Source organism: Pieris rapae, chromosome 10, assembly GCF_905147795.1.
Source record: "Pieris rapae chromosome 10, ilPieRapa1.1, whole genome shotgun sequence".
In the NCBI taxonomy this organism is placed as follows: Eukaryota; Metazoa; Arthropoda; class Insecta; order Lepidoptera; family Pieridae; genus Pieris; species Pieris rapae.
Genome location: NC_059518.1, coordinates 973,766 through 998,028, shown reverse-complemented (window position 1 = coordinate 998,028; position 24,263 = coordinate 973,766). Strand labels below are relative to the sequence as shown.

At 32.8% G+C, this 24,263-nt stretch overlaps 1 protein-coding gene across 3 annotated transcripts in view; it reads right to left on the bottom strand.

The window, feature by feature from the left end:
* The window catches only part of LOC110997726 (GATA-binding factor C), an 80,297-nt gene extending 68,975 nt beyond the window's left edge, over positions 1-11,322 (bottom strand). For 2 of the 3 annotated variants that reach the window (XM_022266017.2, XM_022266052.2), the window contains exons 1-2: positions 5,193-5,279; positions 1,607-1,908 (exon numbers count right to left, since the gene is read on the bottom strand). In XM_022266017.2, coding sequence (XP_022121709.2) covers positions 1,607-1,835 — 229 coding nt within the window. In that variant the 5' untranslated portion in view covers positions 1,836-1,908; positions 5,193-5,279. Of the gene's footprint in view, positions 1-1,606; positions 1,909-5,192; positions 5,280-11,068 lie in introns of those variants that run through there. The other variant, XM_022266025.2, reaches the window with a different exon arrangement.
* Positions 11,323-24,263: the final 12,941 nt, after the last annotated feature.

Genomic DNA, 24,263 nt, shown 5'->3' with positions numbered 1-24,263 from the left:
CGTCTCGTATCACGTTACGCGTACCCACTAAGTACCCACATTTGAAAAACGAATACAACAGTTGGAATTTAACAAGTGTTTTATTACACCCTAAAAGTATATCATAACATTGTTTAACCCGTTTCGTATGTGTAATGCAAGCATATGTGGATTGTGGACTGTGAAACGACTCGTCAAAAGCTCAATGAAAGCTTAGCAAGCTCCTTTTACCTCTTCAATATATTTTATAAGTAGTAATTGTTTAGATTCGAGATCTAGTAGTAATTGAAAGTTTATTTTTTAATGTGTTTTCACCAATACATAAAACGCCATAACAGGTCATACAAAATATAAAAACCGAAACATCGTTTACAATAATATGGTATTAATAAAAACAAGTGACAATCAATGTTTTACGTAATTTTATAGTATAATCGAATCGTCCGCTGCCGTTTTGTCGACAAATGAATTAAACAGATTTAGATATAATCAAAGCAACAAGAAGCCGCTTCGTGAGTGAGGACGACACGATAAGAGAGTGAGTTAACATACAGGCCAAAAATCGTATAGAGACAGACACACATAAAGTACTGTTAATAACTGCTGTGAACCCGACGAATTCGATTCTCAGTTCCGATTCCAAGAAATGACACAGTTTCTTAAATGTCACACCACTACCGACGGACCGTTTAATAAATTAAATAGCGACCACCTCACGCCAATCTAACCTTTAGGAACCGGGTTCGATATGAGTTTGTGTACGTTCGGGCGTGTACTTGAAGTATAAAAGAGCCACCTGTCCCCACGAAAATCTTTATAGCGTCATAAAATAAACCTCGAAACGTTAAAACAAAAAAGTATGGGATTTTTTTTTTCTTTTACGGTCCGTGGGGAATTTTAGACGGTGTTTACCTAAGCTGTCACCTAAAAGAATGGCGATTTTGACTTGTCGGCTCGGGTAAATAAATTGTGGACTTTTGAGATATTCTGATGTGCGATAAGATGTTTTAAATACTGTGGCGGAATTGCTTATTACAAGTCCAGTTAAACTTTCTGTCTCTCATTTAAATTGCTGCTATTTACGGTTATATCGAAATTTTATCTAATAATTTTGACTTCCGGATTACGTCATGTCCTGCATAGCTACAGCGTAAAATAGCTTTAAAACTTAATTATTATTAAAATTGTCCTGTTTTTAATTCCTTATTCAGGTTCAGAAGGAAAATGTTCAAATGTCTTTCGTCTAGGGAACACAATGTACAATGATGAACGTCAAAAACAGAAGTATATATGAAATGCTTTTACACTAATTTTACATTTACTGCCAGTTCTCAAATCAAGGGCGTAGAACGGAAGAGTAGAACTGCCAATAAACTCTCTGTAACTTTTTTTAATCGTCAAGTTTTTGTTTTACACAACGTTTGTTAAGGTGCAACCATTACACTATGTTCTACATGACATCTTAAGTAATTAATAATAATAAAATAAAGATTTGTTCTCCATCAGCAGGAGGCATAGTGAAATAGGAATACGCACTTACAGTCTCGTGGGACAAAACGCAAATACGATTGGTATAAATAAAACCCTACCTTAAATTGTAAACTAAATCTATAGAAGTGTAACTCACCATGAGATCCAACAGCTGAGGAGTACGGCCCGTGCATCTGTTGATGGTAGTACCGAGCGCGGCTGTGATGCCCGCCCTCTAACGGCGAGTGGAAGAAGTCTCCATTGGTCTCCGAGACTTCTGCAGCGGCCGGGCTGCCGTTAACCCGGCTGTCGTACCACCGCTGCTGAAGTGCCCCCGCGCCCCCCTCACCGCTCATGTCCATGACTGATCCGATCTCACAAACCATGCATCGCTTTTTTAACACGCACTGTAAGTCACTATCCGCATTTCAGTCAGTTACCGCTTCATGACGCGCCTATCTGGAAAAAGAAACAAAAAATAACTAAACAATTAAAGGATAATATATACTACATGTTAATAATTACATAATGCCTTAACTAAGATATAAATTTATTCACTCTATTATAGGCATTCAAAATATACTTTTTTGTGGTGCTTATTTAATTACTCCTTAACCAGCTTGCTTATGTTCTAATATTTGATGTGTATATGTATAAAATTTATGATTTAGTATTTTTCTTGTATTTTATACATACATGTTTATTCATAAGAATAAATTAATTTAATAAAAAAACCGTGTTTAAGTTTAAAAAAAGCAACCAAGAAATATCGCCGGGAATCTTTGCCGCTATATCATGGGAATATAATAATAGTACATAAGGAGAAGTAGAAAATCCAGTTTCCGAAGCCAAGCCAGAAGATTGAGTGTGAGAATATTTGCAAATCAATTAACTATTTTAAATTTGAGAACAATTTTCATTGTAATACGCGCTATTATAAATAACACAATAAAAATAAAAAAAACGTAATTGTTAATGGGAGGGCACATGAAAAGAAGGACAGAGTGGAAAAGAAAGCACTAAACTGATGCTCAACGTACAGAAAACGAAAAAGAGGGAGACACCTTAAAAGGCGGATAGACCAAATCAAAGAGTTAGCAAACAATGATATGAGAAATATTGCGTTTAAGTGATATGTATCTAAATCATTATTATTACTAAGCGTTATCATATATGTAATTAAAATATAAAAATATTTACCTAATGACAAAACAATGTGGTCCTGTGTTATCAACGCGATAATATTAAGCTTCCAAATGAACTAAACGACATAACAACTCGGCAATTTATTATTTCTAACGTTATTATACGACGTTTAACTAACAATAATACTAACGTTCTGTGTGGTCGCTGGACTAACAGATATTCTTAAAACAATTACTGCAAGATAGCCCCCGGGATTTAATTAGCACGTAAATGGAACGAAATCTTAAAATTGATTTATTTTTATAGAATACATAAATATACCGATGAGTAATTACATACTATTAACTGGTAAACTTGTAGCAAGAGCAGTGTCTGCCTAGTTGCTTTAGTGTACGACTCACACCTCTGAAGAACGGTGCACCAATGGAGTTTTCTATGTGCGTATTTAAGATTCGTTTGAACGGCGATGGAAAACATCGTGAGAAAACCGGCTTGTCTTAGACCCAAACAGTCGACGGCGTGTGTCAGGCACGGGGGGCTGATCACCTACTTGCCTGTTAGACATATGATCATAAAACAGATTCAGAGATCCCAGACCTAAAGCTAGTGCCTTTGACTTTTTTATTTATTGACACTTTGTTCCATTACTTATAATACTAATAAAAATATTTATAATTGTAAAATTCGGTTTGTCAAATACTTATAGGTACATAAATACGATGTTATTTTTTGTCAAAGAAAATGGCATTTTCTTGTAAAATAAGATGTAGTAGTGTCCACTTAGACGCCTCTGGAATAAATTATGTATTTATACATGTTGGACTTACATGGTACAAGAATTTCGGACTTACATGGTACAAGAATTTGCTGTATTTGATGAATTATTATGAAGTACTTCTATTTTCCTTTTATGTAATCTTCATCTGTCTAATAAACCGGACTGTACATTTACTGGATCTATAGCAAGCTTCAGAATCTGGCTTGCTTTGGCATCAAAAATCGTGAAATAATTACGTATATCTTATATCTGATGTTAAACGGTATATCAATGGTTACTCTGCCGGTTTGCGATTACGCCTTTAGGAAGTTTGACATGCATTTCCTAAATTCCCTCATAACGATTTAAGTTCATAGATATGGATTAAATTTGATATTAGGTCATAATCAAAAATATATTTTATATGCAAGTACCTACTACAAGTTTTCAAAAACGCGTTCAAATTTTAATAGCCTTATATTATTTTCTACAATATACTTATTTTATGGAAGTATTTTTATGTACCTTTAAGTTCTTCTGTATTACAAACACAAAGTAAAAATCACGGCCATATTATGATTAGAAACATATACATATAACCTATGTTATAACGCCTTTTATTTTGAATTATAATTTATGAGGAATCATACAGTATTAGCAGTTACGTTATTAATAATTAATTATGATTAGATTATGTCAGTTCTCAAGATAAGATTGATAAGATTTCATCGTCTAAATTATTATTGATATTAAAGATTATATACAACTAGACCCTGCTTTGGCTTTGTACAATTAGTGCTGAAAACTGGTTTTAGTCGCCCTCCACAAAAATATTTTTTTTTAATAAGAAATCAATCAATAGTAATACTACTATGATACTAAAAATAGCTCTGTTTCTTTTTCACAGCGTAAGCACAGTAAGTTTGAAAGAGACAAATGTTTAAATAAGGTTAAGACAATATGAAAAATTATTTTCAACAATTTTTGTTTGTTATTTAGCTTAGCGGTTAGCTATTGACAGCGGTTTGCTTGCGTTCATAAGATATCGTTATTTTATTTGAACATTCCCTTGCCGAATCAGAAATTACAAACAGATGTATATATAGATTAAATGTTTATCGTAAAAATCAGTCTCCTCGACAATCGTCGGATATGACAAAGAAAAATTATATTGATTTTGTTATCATTTTTGATTTATGATAATTGGTTAATGGCGTTTGAAAATTTAGAACAGCTTCTTTTTAAGGACACTCTAAAAATATAATAAAATAATATAATATGGGGTAAACCCATGCTTTACGCTTGCCTCTAAACCTAACTTGTATCTGGTACCTAATCCGTTCCTGTAATATTTGGTACCGTTTACCTATAGGAAAAAGTATGAACTCCATAATGAAGCGTTGCGGCGCGTTGTTAAAGATGGCGTGCTCTTGCTCCAGAGACAAGGGCGCGCCAGCGGATAAAGTTGACGTATCTTTGATAATCATAAACCCTAAAGTAGTGTGCTTATTAGCAAAACCAATCCTCAAAGTCTTTATATATATATATCAGCCGCGTCATTATATAATGTTTTCTGAAGGTTTTATTTTTGCTTTTAATCTCAAACGTCAAATATTTTACAAGGACAATAAGATACTTATGAAAATATTATAAAGATATACATGTGTGAAAACAACATGATAATTTAAGAAGGTGCACCGCTATGTGTGTCATTTTGTTTGATTGTAAATTATAAGTAACGATTTTTGATGAAAAGATCGCGAATCACATGCTAAACGACACACGGGCTTAACGTGTATAGATCAATAAGATTTCTTAAAACTTAATCCTTATTCCTTACCGATAAGATGCGCAAGATACACCACAGTTAGTTACTATCACAACTACTTAAGCCGCTATCTGACCATCGACTGAAATTGGATTTAAAGATAAAATAAAAGAAATCACATATTTATCGTAAATTGCGTCGATTTTAAACGATTTCCTTGCAATGTCATGATTACTTATCAATAATGTGGTGAAGAAAAATTTATTTGAAAGATATTTTAAAATTTAAATAAAATGCCTGTATAATTAATATATATGATAGATAGATAGGTAGATAATTCGGCAACTGATCTGTGAGAATACTTGAATGGTTAAAGCATGACTCCGGTTTGTCAAATCCTATAAGTAGGTATGTCTTTGACATACAGGAGTAGAATTAAAAAATACAATCAAATATATCACACTAAGTAGTTATTAGTCTCTATGATAAATCTGTGCTGTAATATAGGTTTGAGTATTGTAATAAGTTTTTTTTATTTACGCTATAATCACGATAATATATTAATATATTTTTAATATTCAAATAATTAACAATAGTTACAAAACATATTCACATTTAAACACACATAAATCACGGTTAATAATAATTTTAAAGGAGATTTAATCTTTAGATATTTACAGATGCATATATTGATAAAAACATAAGCAAAATGTCAAATTCACATAAAACAACTTATAAAACAAGTGAAGTGCATAATTAAATAGTTTGTTAATAATATGTGGGAATAAAAATTAATAAATATTCATATGACGCAAATATGCATTTTATAAAAAACATATTTGAACCAGGAGCTGAGATAACAAATAGATCAAAATTATCTTTCAATATCATCTATTTAATGAAATTATAAGATATTAATCTATGATAAAATTAGTCTAATTTATAACTTAATTGGCATAGAATGAAACCGCATCAGTAGCAAAGATGTAAAATGTATTATATAAAAATTTATATTTGCATTAAAATATTCTTTTAAGTGAAAACACGTTTTGAAGTAGTTTTTATCTCTTTTTGGGACTATAGTAAAAAAGGACCCAGGGTTTGAATGCAAGTCATATGTAATGGACTTTGATTCCGTTCATACATAGCCATATAAATCACGGCAAGTCGATATTGCCGATAACCCGTATCACGATATCTTTATTTTTAAAATAAATAGAACTACTTGTAACTATCTTATCTTTACCGAGGCCAAAAATTACTGTTACTCCCATTAATAAATACTTTATCGACGTTTAATTTGAGTGAATAAAAATGTTACTAAACGTCATAATAAAACAAAATCTAAATCATACTGTAGTAGGTAAATATATTTTAACCAACAATAATTATTAATATTAAGCCCGTCTCATCTCCCTCGGACAAGCACAAAAGGTCGCATAGACAGAAAATAATAAAAACCTCAAATATAAGTCTTCCCTCTGATTCTTGTCTAGGTATGGAACATGGTGTAATGGTTGCAGCTCCTTACAAACGTGGTGTAAAAGAAAAAACTTGGCGATCAAAAGAGTGGGGTTTATTGTCAATTCTTCTTTTCCATTCTACGCCCTTGATTTGAGAACTGGCAGTAAATGTAAAATTAGAAGAATTTAATGTATATTTCTTTTTTTGACGTTCATAAGTGTACATTATGATGCCTACGTGAATAAATGATTTTTGTTTTTTAATTTATGCCGTCAGTGAAACCAAAGCTGGTGCATTCCTCGCTCAAAGAATAAGTATCACAATACAGTGGGAAATGCTGCCAGCAGATACAATGCCACAGGGAGCAAACTTTTAAATTTGTTTCAATTTTCTATTTATACATATATTGGTATTATTTAAGTTAAGAATATTTGTATATTTCTCTAGCTATGTATAAACAAAATTAAAATTGCATCTCTTCAGAAACCTCAGATAATATAACTCCACTACTAATAGTAGTTCTTTACATATGACATTTCAATATTGAGATTTAACGAGGATCCAATTAATTAAACTTCAGTGGTCCCAGAGATTCAAATATTTTGTCCAACACAATAATCAAAGATAAGGTTATCTCAAATACATGGATAATGTCTAAGTGGGTTACTGAATGACTTCATTTGGGGCCGTATATATGATAATGGAGCGTTTATATAATATCGAACTCTTTTTTTATGTATTGGGCAATCGTGGAGGAGACCCATCTGTTAACACTGTGAGTATTGCCCTATTTATTGGTAGTCCCTGTTAAAGGACCCTAAGTCAAAATGGAAAAACTTTAGTGGGTAGCTGGTTCCACATAGTGGTAGCGGACGGCAACCAGCTCTTCTCTTTGAATAGTTTTATCTAACGTTTGAACCTGATGACTACTCTAATGATGGAGCTCGAAGTTAGACACGGTTTTAAATTCTTAACTGATCTACAAGACATTAAATTCAAATTCTGTATTTTAATATTCTAGCATTTAGGTATCACAATGTACATTTATGAACGTCAATAAAGGTACACAGATTAAATAATCCTAATAGTACATTTACTACCAGTTCTCAAATCAAGGACGTAGGAAGGACGAGAGGAACAAATAAAATACAAAGATTTTTCCTCTATCAGCATGGTGAAATAGGTTCATGCACTTAGATTCTCGTGGGAACAACACGCAAATACAAAGTCGAAATAACTAACATCACCGCATATACTAATTCAAGTAGGTACGACCAGTCTCCACTAGTATTACCTACCTACCTAAAAAATTATCTTTTCTTCATTAGGATCTTAACCAAAAATGTTCTGATTTAAGAGTCTTAAAACAATTAACATACTTAAAATAACTTGTGTATTTTAAGATACACTGCAAAGTGTAGTTATATGTAATTTTAATATACGACACGAGTGGAATTATATGGAGAGGCCTATGTCCAACGGCAGACAAACCAAAACCTGATAAGCATACGATGGTAATGTTAAGGTGTATTTTAAGTAAGGTTAAAACATATTTTTTGACGTCACGAATATGTGCAGCGTTTTTTTCCGAAGAAAAGGGAGAGCGCGATTGACATCCATTGAGAGAGAATAAGAAAGGGAGATCGATAAAAAAATACACGCTTTTGGTTCATGTATTCGTTCAGTAGTTACATATTACAACTTCACATGGAAATTTTGTCGTATAACGTCTTGTGTTAACGAAGATTTTTTATTTATTTATACTATTATTAGGACGTATACAGTGTGAGTATAGATATACAAATACATAGAGTGTACATGATCATCTACTAGGGCTTTTACTAATTTAATTAGTAATAATTAATTTACAAAAAGTTTTACTTCTGATATGTGTACATTGTACGCACGCCCTTTTTTCTAATAAAAAATATCAATGAAACCTCAATGCTCATAATTAAGTTATTGAAATAATGGCCATTATTATTATTATTATACCCGTTACGTAAAAGTCATATAAGTTCCTCGTTGATTTATACGCAAGAGATGAAGTATATTTTTGGGACTTCACTAGACCATAAATATAACATATAGTTGTCACACATACCTATTTTTCATAGAAAAGCTATTAACCTTACCGTCTCTATTTCAAAACAGGATATCCACACATAACTCCAACGGAAACACAGCCTTATCGAAGGCTAATCAGCGTTTGCGCATCGGCCGCATTCAAATTTCGAACGCGAACTGTCCAACCAATCGTAACGTCCGAAAACGTAGGGCTCCGATACGAAAACAGTGATCTGACATTGACATTGATTTGTGCCTCGTATTTATTCGTATTACTTGTTGGAATACGTAAGTTAAACCAGTCCGTAAAGGATTAAATGGCGGAATTGTGAATCAATTGTTTATTTATCTTATATTAATAAAAAATAATAATAAAAAATCAGTAGTTACTTTTGTTTCTGTATCATGTTTTAAGATCATGTGTTTAATAGGCAAGAAAGAGATCAGCCTCCTGAGGTACACGACAAAAGATGTTTCCTTTCACCGTTCGAGCCAATATTAAATGTGCACATAGAAAGTCCATTGTTGCACAGCTGGGGATGGAATCTACGACCTCAGGGAGAGAGCTCAAGCGACTAGGCTAACACTGTACATATGTTGCTTTTAACAGTGCGAAAAATAAGGGATATCAATAGAATCGATACGTACAATATCAATTCTTAAAAGGCCGAGAATGTACTCCACCAGTGACATTCACAGTGTCCAGGGCGGTACCTACCACTATACTCCCAAGCCTCCTTTTGTGTTTTTATTTAAAAAAAACTTATTGCTGATCAGTGACTACTCTGCTTGAAGTATTTGGCTATACTACAAAGTGTATAAAAATTCAAGCCAACAAAAAAAAATCTAGTCACCGACAACATTTTTGATAAATTTATTTAGCACGCACGGTATTTATTATATGTATATTAATATACATGTTTACTAATAGACATGATAATAAATTACCAATTAATAATAATAAATATTGCTAACCGTCAACGATTTGGTAATACGCTATGTAAATGTCGTTGCATAATAAATTAGATATTTAGCGGGTTTTTTAAATTATTTTAATATCAGATGAACAATTTTTTTCACACTTTAGGCTGCAGTTAGCATAATATATTTTATGTTCTAGCCACAGGTGGCGCGAAAATCAAAAAGTATTTATATGGAAATTGGAAAAGAAAAATATTTTTTTATGTGTAAAAAATGGTTTTAAGCAAAATAAATAAAACTTATTAGGCGGACAATTAAAATATTTTAATAAAAATTACAGTTGCTACTAAATCATTAAATATATTCAATATTATATACATATATGGTTTTATTTCAAGTGTCGGTTAAAACTAAATACTTGGCAATTTAAAAGAGTATAGAATAGTTGCCAGTTCTTGTCGTTCGTTGTACGCCATTTGAAAACTGGCAGTAAATATAAGTTTATATACATTTTGACAAAGGTCGTAAAGCAAAAGTCATCTAATTTTTATATTATATACCTCTTACAAAAATATTGCGTATATTAAAATTTGTTTGGCGGAAAAATCTACAGTTAAAGAAGAGTTGGCTACAGACTGTCTTCATTACCACAAAAAAATAAACAATGTTACAACCATATTCTGTGGTCTGGTGAAGTATTAAATCAAGATAAATAGTTTCGTATGCCGTAGGTATATACCTATATAAAGGAGGTTGTTTTGGGAAAATACGGCTTTCAAAGTTAGTGAATATTCGTTTTTGAAAGTTTTTAGTGTTTTAATTTATACACAAAAAATACTCTGTTGCGAATTTTAAATCTTAAAAGTAATTATCAACCAACTATAAAAAAATACTTAAATTGACTTTCCTTTTGCTGAGTATACACACAAAGCCAAACCGCTAAAGACGCATTTAGAACAAATAATTTAATTATATTCACAATGATGACGAAGATATAATAATTACAAATATATCTTTCATAGATAAATCTAAACAAAATTTAATCTTTTTCATATCACAGAACGCACCAACACTATTTTTGCCGCGCACATGAATTTAGCCGACGGAACAATTGAAATTATATTTTGTGGCATTGTTTTGTTTTTTCTACTATCTATACATTATTAAATTGTAGAATCTGTTAAATTAATGGAAAAAACAAAATAAAGATTCTTATTAGAATTAATAATTAATATATCAATTATATTATGATTAATATTTATAAATATTGCTTACTAATAAAATGTTTCTTTCATAATGTTATTTTTAATTTTTGGCTAAAAATTTATTTTTCCTATTCACCCATCTATCATTCATAATATTGGTAAATACAAATTACACATTTGTTTATTTTTATTGCAGTTTCATTAAGTAAACTCCTAGTCATACATTAAAATAAAAGTAATGCATTTAATGCCATATCTAGAATTAATTATAATATAAATCATTATAAGTACCTTTAATGTTATCTGTCTGGTATCACTTAATTCGATCACTATCACTAATCACTAAAAATGGCCTGATAAACACTGAAATCTGCTCCATTCCGTCCGCAGGCTCATTTTAATCACAGAACACTCAATGTATAATTATTATAGTGTAAATGAGATGAGAGCGATGTTTTGAAATGGTTTTTAGTTCATTTGCGCAGGCGCGGTTTAACTTAAGCACGATACGCGAAGCGGCGTCGATGGGACGCAACCCGACACTAAACCAGTCGCATGATTTTTTGTTGTGAGCGTGCCAGTCGGGTTCGTTCGGTGAGGTTCGGAAACCGCGGCCGACGCTTCCAATTTCTCGGTCTGTGATTGGCCGATTCGATTCACAGGCGGCAAACAGAGGCGGGCCAATGGGAGGGACTTTTAAATTTTCTTTTTCTCTTTTTGGGCGGGAAGTCAGAGCGTCAGTCGCGCTCGCGCGGCGTAGGTTGATGGATGGTGGGAGATTGAAATGTATTTAGCAATTTCGCCCATACCATTGATCAATTATTTCATTTAAAAATGGTATTTGAGTATTTTGCGTGAATGAAATAAAAAAATACATATTAGTAGATTGGCGATACGTTTGGATACCTTTATCAATTATGATTTGTTTAATTAAAGATTTTCTAATGGCGCTCCATTATATTTTAGAATTACCTATAATGCAGAACTCTTGTTTAAAATATATAAGACAGAATACGCCGTTCTTCGTGAAAGCGTTGTTTACATACCTAGCGCATTAGTAATGAACTATATAAATTGATGATTTTAGATAAGTTTCGGTAAGTTATAACTTACCTCAGTTATATTAAGTATTCACATTTGTTTTATCTATAAATACATATAAAACAATGGTTGAACTTATTTATTGCCAAAGAAAGACCGGCGTTTGAAACATTTGTTTTTAAAAACAAACTTGATATGTGGTGAGGATAAATTACGATACTCATTTGTTAAATCTTGCACTTGTTAATTAAAAACAATAATAATAAAATATAATATGTCAACAATTATTATTTAATGAAGTCGAGTCAATTTTATATTATTTTTTTAAGGCCTCTGTACCAAACTTTTAATAATTTTCGTTATATTTTTGAATTCAATATATGTACAGTAAAATTTTATGGGTAATTTCTGTAATAATAATATAGCCTTCATATTCCGAAACTCTACTATAGGTACCTATAATAATTCTCGAAGCTAGGTAGGCCTCTTGACAAAGGCCTCCTTTCTATTACTTTCCTCCTTTCTCTGTCCTTTGCAACTCTACTCCAGATGTAGCCTGCTTTTACATGATTGGACAATGATTTGATAACGTTCTCCCATCTTTTGCGTTGAGGGCCGCTTCTTTGTTTTCCGTCAAATTAATAAATAAATATTATCATATAAATAAGAGAGATAAAAAATGTGAATATAAAAATGTTCGTTAATATTTTAAAATAGCTATTATAAAATTATTCGTTAATACATTAAATATAACATATATGCGTACCTAATGTAATTCGCATTTATCTTCGCGCCAATACATCTACTTGTCATCAAAACAAAATAAATAGGCTGTTCAAATCCCCCAAACACCCACAAGTTTTCTAAGCGTAGTCTGAATATGTTAACCCCTTTCAAATGTAAAAGCATTACTGAATGAAAAAACAGTACTTATGTACCCCACGAGGCAGATAAACAATCTCTGTACAAAGCACACAATGATACAATGCCTCTGAAAGGGTTCAAGAACGCACTTTTAAATTAACGGTTTGAATACCAAAACAGCAAAACAGACTTCATCTACACGCCACTCTCGACCCTCCGGTGCATAACAATAAAATCAAAACACGTCATAATTGCCTGCGTATGAAAAGGCCTATAGTCTGTGCTTAAAATAGAGTCGTTTACATTTTTCTTTTTCATATCATTGTCTCTGGCTCGCAACCGTCACGTTCCAATTTTGAAAAGTGTCGGAATAAAATGGTCGCCGCTTTGTGTCGTGCCCTCAAGTTCGGTAATTCACTCTTTGAATGTTCCGACTGCGGGAAATTTGGGTTCTAACTGGAATTAGAAGCTTCAAAAACGTAAGCTAGAGGCTATGATGATGCGTTATTCCACAATAAATAAAATAAATCAGTGCCGCTACAAACTTTTTATTTCTCAAATTTCTGTTAACTGTTTCATGATAATTACTGAATTTTACAGGCAAGTATCAGCCTCCTGTGCCTGACACATGCCAACTTTTTGGCTAAAGTCTAATTATCTAAGGCAAACCAGTTAGCAAGTAAGAAAGTCCATTGGTGCACAGCCGGGGATCGAACCTCATTCCGCTCTACTCTTATTCCGAAATACCGACGTCAAATATAATCCGTCACACAAGAGTCATAGGTTTGTAACTAAATTGGAACATCACCGTGTTTACAACTAAAAAATAGACAACAAAGGAGCCGAATTTAAATTCCAATCGAACTTTGACACATGTCTGCCACTATAAACAATAGAAATTCAAATCATCATTCGACAGCAAGCTAATGCGATTGTGGCGTACTCTATGGCTATAAATGGGAGCCTTTTCTTTTGCTCTTTCTTCACAAAATCTGAGTAGAGATCGCCTGATAAGTTATCGTGTGAGATGGTCTCAATATCCACAGATGGCCTTGCTCAAGTAATCCGTAGATATTGTCATTTTTTGTTGTGGTTCCTTTGAAAACGTTCTGTGGTCTAATAGGGACATTATTTTGACGGTGCTCACGCCGTTGTAATAATGTAAACACTGATTCACTGATAAGTAAGACAATCCGATTGATATGAATGTGATGTTTTTTTGTGGAAGCACAGCGTTTTGGAATAAGGCTTTACTTAGGCAGCTGCGCACTTTAATGGCGTTATTTATTTATTTATCATACAGGACTACAAAATTGTAAAATGAAACAGAACTTAAACAGTTAGTCAACTATAGTTAAAGATTGGTTGACTCAGTTTCCGAACACAGACTTTCTTTAGGTGCGTAAAGTTTTCGCTAACTTAGCCTAGCTTCTTCCAGAAATCTCCTTGGCACTTCGCAGGCTTTTTGAAAGAGACTCATGACACAGAGAATGACCTGCTTCATGAGCATACCCAACATACACGCCTTCACGTACATATTCATGTTTACACAATCACACAAAACAGCCAACTTAGGTAAACTACAACGTACTTAGTTATATATTGAATATTTTCTATCGATTCCCTTTTGTTTATGTTTGAACCTTTTTGTAAATATTATGTATTTCATCGTTGGATTTTTTTAGTGCAATTGTTTGTTTTTATACATTTAATTTTAATGTAGGATTAAGAAATAAATATATGCTATAATGGTGGCTAGTGCACTTTTAAATAGCGTATAATATAGTATTATTTTCTTTCGATATATTAGCTGTTTAAATATTAATAAATATTATTTCTAGTTATATGCAATAGCTTTTATTTATTCAATAATGTTTTTTTCTTAGTCTACCTAAGTTGCTCATATTATACAATATAATAGACTATATTAATTCATGTTTTATACAGAACTAGCTGCCGCTGCGCGAACTTCATTCCTCCCTAATCCCTACCTTTTTAGTACATACTAACACGGTTTTCCGAATGAAAATTAGAATTGTAAATCTTTTTTACGTTACAAATAAAAACTCTGAAAAATAAAAATAAAAGTTAACAGTGGTCCAGTGGTTTCGGAGGAGTAGGGGAACGAACATTGTGACACGAGAATTTTATATATATAGAGATAATATAAAACTATAGTTGCCGTATTTGTGAATATGTCTGCACCATTTAGGTATCTACACAATAATAAAGTTTTCTGCTTGTATTGATTTTTATTACACCATGCGTCTATTTTATTTTGGTATAGTAGTCGCTTTATTTTAGTTTACATATAATTATCAAATCAATGTACAGAAAATATTGTAAAAACTATTTAAAAAGAGTATGGAGTTTCTAAGCCATTCTTCTGTACATGATTCTACCTTTTGAGGCAACAAGAGTCATTTTTTTTAAATATTTAAACTTGTTAGTTGGGCTATTATTAAAGTTCCTTTTTATAGTCAAAATTTGACTTGACATGACTTGATTTGACTTCATCTCCTTGACAGGCATGTCCCCCAATAGCCACATAACATCAGGTGGATTGTGGGCAAACGTCTGATTAGTTCTGTATAAATAAAATTAGTACAAAATAACTATTTCAACTTTAGTGGAGTGGTTTAAATGTATGTGTAGTTAATGTGTACCTACTCATGTAATGATTTATTCTGCCATATACACATTAATAAGTACATACATTTGAACCACTCCACTACATAACGAACAAAATACAAGAATAGATCCACTATGTAATACAACACAAGTCCACCCCAAACACAATCTCAGCCCTTATCTGTGCAACTTAAACAAAACATCAGACCGGCAATAAGCATAAAACAAAATCGTCCCGACCTCACACACGCCGCCGGAGCACTTGGAAAAATCCCTATGGATTTTCCGCGGGGGGAACGAGGGGCGCGGGCCGAAGGAACGTAAAAGAGAAAAGCTGCGAGTTTTTATCTCGGCGCCATAAATTTTATTCGTAGCGTGATTTAGTGCGCAGATTGCCCCCCGCGCCCCGCCCGCCCCGCGCCTACGCCCGCCTGGTAAGGCTGCTAGTCATTGTCAAAATTATTGCACCCCTATCTACTGAAGCTTTAAATATATGTCCCAGGCACGTAACCCGCTCTCTGAATACTTTGATGTAAATTTTATAACAAGCGAAATCGGCCACTCGAACACGTATAGCGGAGATAATATCACGATGACAGAATCTCGAATGCCAAAGTTACATTGCTGTAATTGCACAAGAAACATCCATAGACATTCAATATACCTACATAGGTATTTTCTCGCCACGCCGCGCTCATCTCGCGCTTGCTTCATCACTCATCTTCCAACCCTTGGAGGATGACGAAAGCAGAACATGCGGGTAATAAACGGCTCAAATATAAGAGTCTTTTCTCGATCTTCTATTTCCTTTGGAGTAGGAACTCTAGGGGGTAGCGACTAAGAGCACAGGCGCTAATAAAAGATTTGGCGCCTGGTAGATAGTGACCCCAGCGCTTTCCTCAATAAGTATCGCAATACAGCGAGGATGTTGCCAGCATCAAAAACACTACCAAAAATACATTGCCTATCCATTGTTTATTTACTTGTTGTTGCGTGAACATTTCTTCTCAGTCATACATTCCACTTGATATATTTTCAATACTTTCACTAAGAAAACAGAAAGCGAAGCTCAATACAGATTAATGCAATAGCGGGCCAGTGGCGCCATCTAAGGTGGCAAAAAATCGTTTCGCTAATCCCACATTACTTCTCCTTTAAGTGAATCTTGAGTTATTTGTCAATACGCAGCCACAAAGGCGCCCAAATACCCACAGTGAGAGAATAATACACACCTCATAGGCGAACAATTGTGATACTTGTTAAAATCATAATGCCATTGTGCGCTTTGACAGTTTAATTTTTTTAAACGGTTTCGTATTTCTAGGCAAATGACGTTCATTTTGTCACGATTTCTGGCAAAGGCTCGATCGTTATCGCCGCGTATTTTATGTAAACACGACAAATTTTGTGGCTCGGACGCAGGAATAGCAGATGCGCTGGCGTTATTTTTATTGTCTATGGCAATTCAAAGGTTCGCATTTGATCCGGGCTCTACGCTGTGTCTTATCTCGGATCTGGTTTTATGAAACCCTAAATTTACGACTGCGGTCGAGGGGTAGGGGCTGGTATTAAGCCGAGTCGACGTTGGCTGGCGAAACACTTTTGTCACCACAAATCGTGACTAAGCAGGACCCTAGCTCGTGTATAAATCTATGACCATACAAACACTACATTATTATTTGTTTTAAAAACCTTACTGCGTGAATAATTTGCTATTATTATTATTTATTCCTATGTATGTATTGTCAGTGTAATTTCGCGGATGCTTAAAATGCGACTCAAAGGATAAAGTCCCTGCAGGAATTGTGCTACGATATTTTTAAAAGCTGGCAACGCACTTGCGAGCCTTCTGGCAATGTATTCATGGGCGGCGGTATCAGTTAACATCAGGTGAGCCTCCTGCCCGTTTGCCTCCAGTAACATAAAAAAAAGAAAGAATATATTGCGGGCTAGTCGATTGTGAAGAAGTGGGATCTGGTTAGCGGTCCATCTTAAGTTCTCATCATTTTCACACGTGTATATCCTTATATATAACATTTTCATAAGTATTTGATTATCCTGGTTATAGTATGTGTGATGTTTGAGACTAACATAATTAATTTAAATCAAAATATATATATTTTAAATATAAATATTATATCATGTTTTATGTTTTAAACCTGAATTAATTAAAAAAACAGCCATGTTAGTTATGAAGTTTGAAAAACATTAAGCTAGGATCAGGAGTCTATTAATTATGACCTAAGAGACCTAGAAATACTGAACTAGTAAATCTTTAATTGCTAGAACCCATCCCGGTAAGTCCAGATCCAGGTCCTCAATAAATTACGAGAATAAATCCCGGGAAAGAAAAATTGCCCTCTGGAGCACATAATTCTTGCCTTGTCACAAACCTTCCTTATCTACGCCCAATGGCGGATTACAATGCGATTTTTATTTTACGCTATATTCGCTTTTTCAGCGATGTGTTACATTTAACATCTATTACAAAGTAGCTAGTAGAATTTAAACTTACGCTTACTATAAAAATTGGATAAAAGTTAAGTTGTAGTTCGTACAAAACGAATAAAACTCGTAGATCTGTAGTAGGTATTTTAATCTTTACTTTATAATAATGTCAATAGTCACTTTATAATCATGAAGTAAAATATGTTATATTTCATATAATTTTTTTTTGTTGGATAAATTTATTTATTTCAATCAAATATAAAGTATTTACAATTATCTTAACCTACATAATAAATATAAATAAAACTAATTTAACAAGTTTGATCCTTTTGGCAGTGTACATTTAACACTGGCAGCATTTGTTCGCTGTATTGCGATACTTATTCATCGAGCAAGGAAAGCACCAACTCTGGGGTCACCGGTACTATCTACCAGGCGCCAACTTAAATCCTTAATTAGCGCCTATGCACATAACCCCACGCCCCAAGGGATCAAAATCAAAATTGTAGGAAAGACTATGTATATATATATATACTATATTTGAGCTGTTAATTATTTTACCTTTTATTTATGAGATTGTAAACTATTTATCCTAGCAATGACATTTTCGGTAGGGGGCTGATCAATTAAAAAAAAATATTAAAAATAAACCCGTTGGTGTGTACTATTGGGAAACGACACAGAGGAACGCTCACAAGATCAGCAGATGACATTATCAAAACAGCAGGTTCGAGCTGGAAGCATATGGATGTTTGCCCATGGGCCATGAGTCATGACAGAGTTACCTGGAGATCCGTGGATGCCTTCTTCTCTTAAAAAATAATTTCCGGGATTATTTAGTTACTAGGTAAAGGCTAATTTTTGTAGCCAAGTTTTTCTTCTTTCTTCTCTTTGGAAGTGTTATGTCCGCCGTGATTGTCATGTATTTCAGAATCGATTGTAACTTATAGTGTCAAAATTGTATATTGAAGTGTACTTTAATAAATCAATGACAGATGTACTTACCACAATTTCTTAACAATAATGACAATTACTCAAATAGCCAATAAATACATACAATTTGTGTTTACGTCACGAAGAAGTAAAAGTTAATATTTAACATGTTTCCCAACAATATCGTCTAATGGAGAATGACAAATGTATCTTTTTGTTGCGAATTGAGATACGATTCGAGGGAATTTGGGGAAAAAAATTCAGAGAAATATTTTGACAACATAATGAATAGGCAGGTAGGCTGTGACAGGCTAATGATATTTTAATAGTAATATGAAGCTTTGAATGTGTTCTGTGGAATTTAGATTGTCTGCAATTGTATCCTTCATATAGTCTGTGTATATCATCCATAAACTATCTCAAAGATAGAACGTAATCATATCTAATACAATAATGTATTCTAGAATATTAAGGTATTTAATTGACTTGATAATTTTGTTACTATTTAAAAAGTTTTAACTATTTATTCGAGTTGAGGATGTTTCATGCTTTTTTTTGACACGGCCATATTAGATTCTAATGATTCAATATGGTTTTGATATAACGCTAAGTAAGATTTGAAATTATTTAGATTTTAGACAATGTGACTTATTTAATCATGCTCTCAATTGTTAATTGTTTTTTTCGTATGTTGAACTATTTATATAAGAATGTATTGGTTTAACCTCTAATTGTTCCTATACTAATTGTGTCCCTATGAGTGATATTTGTGTTCCGTTTTTTAGTTATTAGGATTACAAGGATACATCGTATAGAATAGGCATTACTATTTATTGTTAAAAAAAACTATATATGGCCATTGAACTTTTTTAATTAAAAAAAAAGTGAAATGTCAAAAATCAATTATATACATACGAGCCAGGCCTTAGAGACTTGGCGTTTCCAATGCAGTACAGGAGGTTTAGTTTCGATCCTCAAAGCCTAGGATTGGATCCAGGAACGAGACAGCGCTAGTTCTGACAAAAGTCCGAATGTCATACTTAGTACTAAGTCTAGATTCTGAAATCCCTATTCGCTTCAACCATGAATAATATCTTCCTTAAACATGTCACAAACACTCCCATACATTAAATTATTGCAATTTCCCAATAATTGCATAACAAATGCGGTGACGTTTCGTTGTATTTAGATTTATTGTCTTCTTTTGTGACCATACTAGCACATAATGGCAACCCAGTGGACATTGGGTAATAATTTCTAGGCATTGACCGTCTTTTGTAATGTGACGAACCACAATTGTTATCAGATCGAAAAGGGACAAACAGGAGCTTCTTAAAGTTTTATGGACCGAAGATGTGTAGTACAGCTTAAAACAAATCTATAAAAAATTTACAAGTATCGATAAAACTGACTTTTTAATTATAATTTTGTTACTCTTTTGTGGTTTATTAAATTTAATTAGATATTTTTATCGCAACAAAGATTTTAAACGTAAAAAAGTCATATATAATTCTTGATATGTCAAAAAAGGTATTCGTTTTTTCGCTTGTAATCCTACAGACTATATATATTAGGTACGCTAAAAAGTTCGTATAGAAAATCGGCATAGAAAAATATTTTTTTTGATAGAATTTGATTATTCAGAAGCCTTCGAGAGTTATACAACGGTTATAGCGGTCATACAATTTTTAGATATCATTTTTATAGTACTTGTCTTTAGCCTCAAAATAGGCTTTAGTTTCGGCGATTACGTCAGCCCAAATCTATGCAGTGAGCATAATCTAGATGTCTGAGAACAGGAAAAAGTCACTGGTCTGGAGAATACTGGAGAGGCTGCATTTGCAGCAAAATAACAGAGTATAGAAATAATCAGATTACACTTTGTTTTATCTTATGTAACTGTTATCAAAAAACCCGATGATATCTCTTCGACATGTATTATTTTAAATTACCAAGTAATTAACTCTAAAGTAATATATTATAGAAATCATTTCATACTTACAACTTAAAGGATTAATTCGAAGGCGTAAGAAGATTCCCATTTTGTTTGGACACAAATCCTTTCGCCCCAATAGTACAAATGAAAGTGGATTTAGTTTAAAAAATCCTTTATTTCGCGCTTGTTTGATGTCTTTGTCCAGCACAAAGGATGCCTTTGGTGAATATAGAGAACAAAGAAAGAATTGGTAGCTAAATAATTCCCATTATATAAGGATCTTATTGTATAAGAAGTAATGTTTGTGTTATTGTAATATGTTTTTGTTTACGTATTAGTAACATATTTAAGTAAATATTCGACGCGCACCAAATGTGGAACCGGCTGAAGTATTTCGATACCAAGTCGACTTAGGGTCCTTCACGAAAAAAGCCTAAATCAACAAATTCAAATTCAAATTCAAAATTTATTTATTCATGTAGGTAACAATGTACACTTATGAACGTCAAAAAAAGAAATATTAAATGAATTTAATTTTACATTTACTGCCAGTTCTCAAATCAACGCACTTGCAAGTTCTAGCATATAGTGTCTACGTGCGACTATATATATATATTACATATGTGGAGCAAGGCTACGAGTGATTAAATAATCATACTTTATAGTTCTGCGTATTTGATTTATTTAGTGCACGTATATTTCTTGTATATTTTTAGTTCTGTGAAAAACAAAGTTAAAAAAATTCAAACAATTTCTTAAGCGCCTTTAACAAAAACTAAAGTACAACCTTCCGTCAACAAACGCAATAACGTTCAAGAGCACCAAACAAAAATCAATAAATCAATTATGTTTTCGGAGAAAAAAAGACAGAGCCACACAGCGAGCCCCATCGCACGCTCTATTAGAATTAGTCATGGGCCGACCGTGTTTCCAAACACGCCGATATTATATCAAAATACGACATATTTATTGCAATACGAGATAATTTAACGATGTGAACGAACGACCCGCGAACTTAATTCGGTCAAAGTTTAATTCGTTCACAAAGATTACGACACATTCTAATCGTTCGGGCGTGATGTCGAAATTTCAATTTTACGATTGAATTGCGAATCGTTAATGAAAAGGTTGTTAAACTGCTATAAACTTGGCGATAGAAAAGGGAGCTTTTTTTTCGTTTACGACCGGAAATCAAATACATAGGTCTATGTTAGATTTATATGTTATAAAATTAACTTCAATAAAAAAAATGTAGTACCTATACTGATTTTAGCATTTACGACTGTTGTTGAAGTGAGGAATTAATAAGAATGTATGTACAATGATTTAAGTTCAAGTGCACAGGTGCTAATTAAAGATTTCAGTTGGCGACTGATATTTAGTACCGATGACCTCAGAGCTGGCGCTTTCTTCGCTCAACGATTAAAATTAAAATAAAATAAAAATAAAACGATTAAAACAGGGAGAAAATGCTGCCAGCAAAGGTACTCCGTCACAAGGACCAAACTTTTGTCTTTTGTTTTAATTTCCAATTTATCAAAATTTTAATTATTATTACTATATAGGTAGGATAAGAATATTATAAGTACTGTATATTAAAATGTAAAACTGATTTTGAAATACATATAGATTGAAGCTCTGTCTAAGTTACAGTATTTCAAACTCTACTCTAATGTTTATTATTGAACGTTGTTATTTATGTGACATATTCCGAAATAGCTTTTCAAGGGCCGTTTTAACGTGCCTAACCGGACTATAAAAAAGTTTAAAATTAATACATGGAATCTAATCGTGTTGAATGTTTAATTTAAATTAACAATAATTTTTGTTATGCACTAATAGAACTGAAACACAATCACAATAGTTGAAACTTCAGATGTTATATTTGCTCTTTTTGGATAAAATAAAAAAACTATTAAGATGAAAAACTAAGTAAGTAGATGTCACAATAAATAAACGTAAGTGGAAATGGGTAATGGCAAGAGGAACAGAAAATAAAGTACTAAACTGGTGCCCAAAGAACAATTAACGCAAAACAGGAAGATAACTAGACCAGATTGAGGAAGCAGCATGTACATGACAGAAAGTGGCACAGTGCACACGGAATTAGAAGAGAGTTTGCCAAAAAAGGGCACAGAGATACCGAAAAAGAATCAGATAGAAATATGCTTGTATAAATCGTATCTTAGAGGTACTATTATTATCATAAATCAATACAAAAAATAAATATTAAATCACTGTAACGGAACATTAAACGAAAGTTTATTAGCGAAGGGTCGATCAGCAACGGTCATTAATTTACTGTTTATCTGCATACGCAAATTGATCCCTAAATGGCGTGACCAAGTCTTGAAGCCCATGACATTGCGCTTTGTTAATGGTTTATCTATTATATTACCATGGGACATACATGACTGATCATATTTTTTTCCTTACATTGTCTTGCGTGAAATGAACACCGAAGTGACTTGACTCACGTAAAACGAAACGACGCGTTCCGTGGGCAGTGATGCCAAGTCGACGGTTTCCCTCCAAATTTTGGGGGAATCAAGTTGTCCAAAGGGTACTTAAGGAGGTTCTTACAAACTAAACTAATTAAGTCCAAGATAGAGCAGCTATATGTGAATGTAATTTTAATGTATTTGAAATTAACCCTCAAACCGAGTGTACAAAAAGGGGGATTTTGATCGAAATTTAGGAGTAGTTGTGATGGTGCTGTGGGGAACATTCTGTAGGAGTTGGCATCACTACTTGCGCGTTCGTCTGATTGTTATTAGGCAAAAACTAGACTTCTTTGTTTACATTTAACTATTAGAAGAAACGAAATGGAGAACGCTTCATATATTAATTATCATAACTCCCTTAATATATTCTTATTGGGTATGTTGTGTATAAAACCAAAAGAAAAACAATTTCCGATCATTAAACAAAAGCAACAAAAAGGAAACGGAAAATGGAACAAACAACTCCGCAACTGTTATGTAGAATTAGGTGGTTCTTTTTCTAATCTCTAAATCAAAATAGATGTAAGTATGGTTAATTGAGTTTCAGTTATAAACTAATAATACATATAATATGTTTGCAAATTACTATTGTATAATTTGAATAAGCCTTGTTTTACGTTCCTCAAATAAACACTACTCAACTATGAAAAAAAAAGATTTGTGTCGCGCAGACATACTATCGGACATACAACGAACATATATTTAAGCCTTCACTTATTGAAGCTATCGCGAGTAACGAGTACTAAGAATATACAAGGCTGAATCACCTGCCCTTTGAGCAAACTCACACTTTCACAATAACACAGCCGAAATAGGTTTTACGTATTTAATTATTTTATTGATTTTTTCCTTTTGTAAATATTTGAACCTTTATATATCTGTGGCCAAAGGTAATATGATAAATGCAATTTCATCACTTCAAACTACAAGCAATTATATTATTAAGAAATCTTGATAGAACGGTGATCTATTAGACGTTGTATATTGTTTTTTTATGTTTTGCCGCATTGGAGTAATCTTAAGTTACTTATTTAGTTAGAATAAATACAATTTTATATTAAAAGTTTAGTTTATATATTTTTAATGTAATGAAGCAATCAATTTCAAGTAATAAATTTAGTTTGATTTG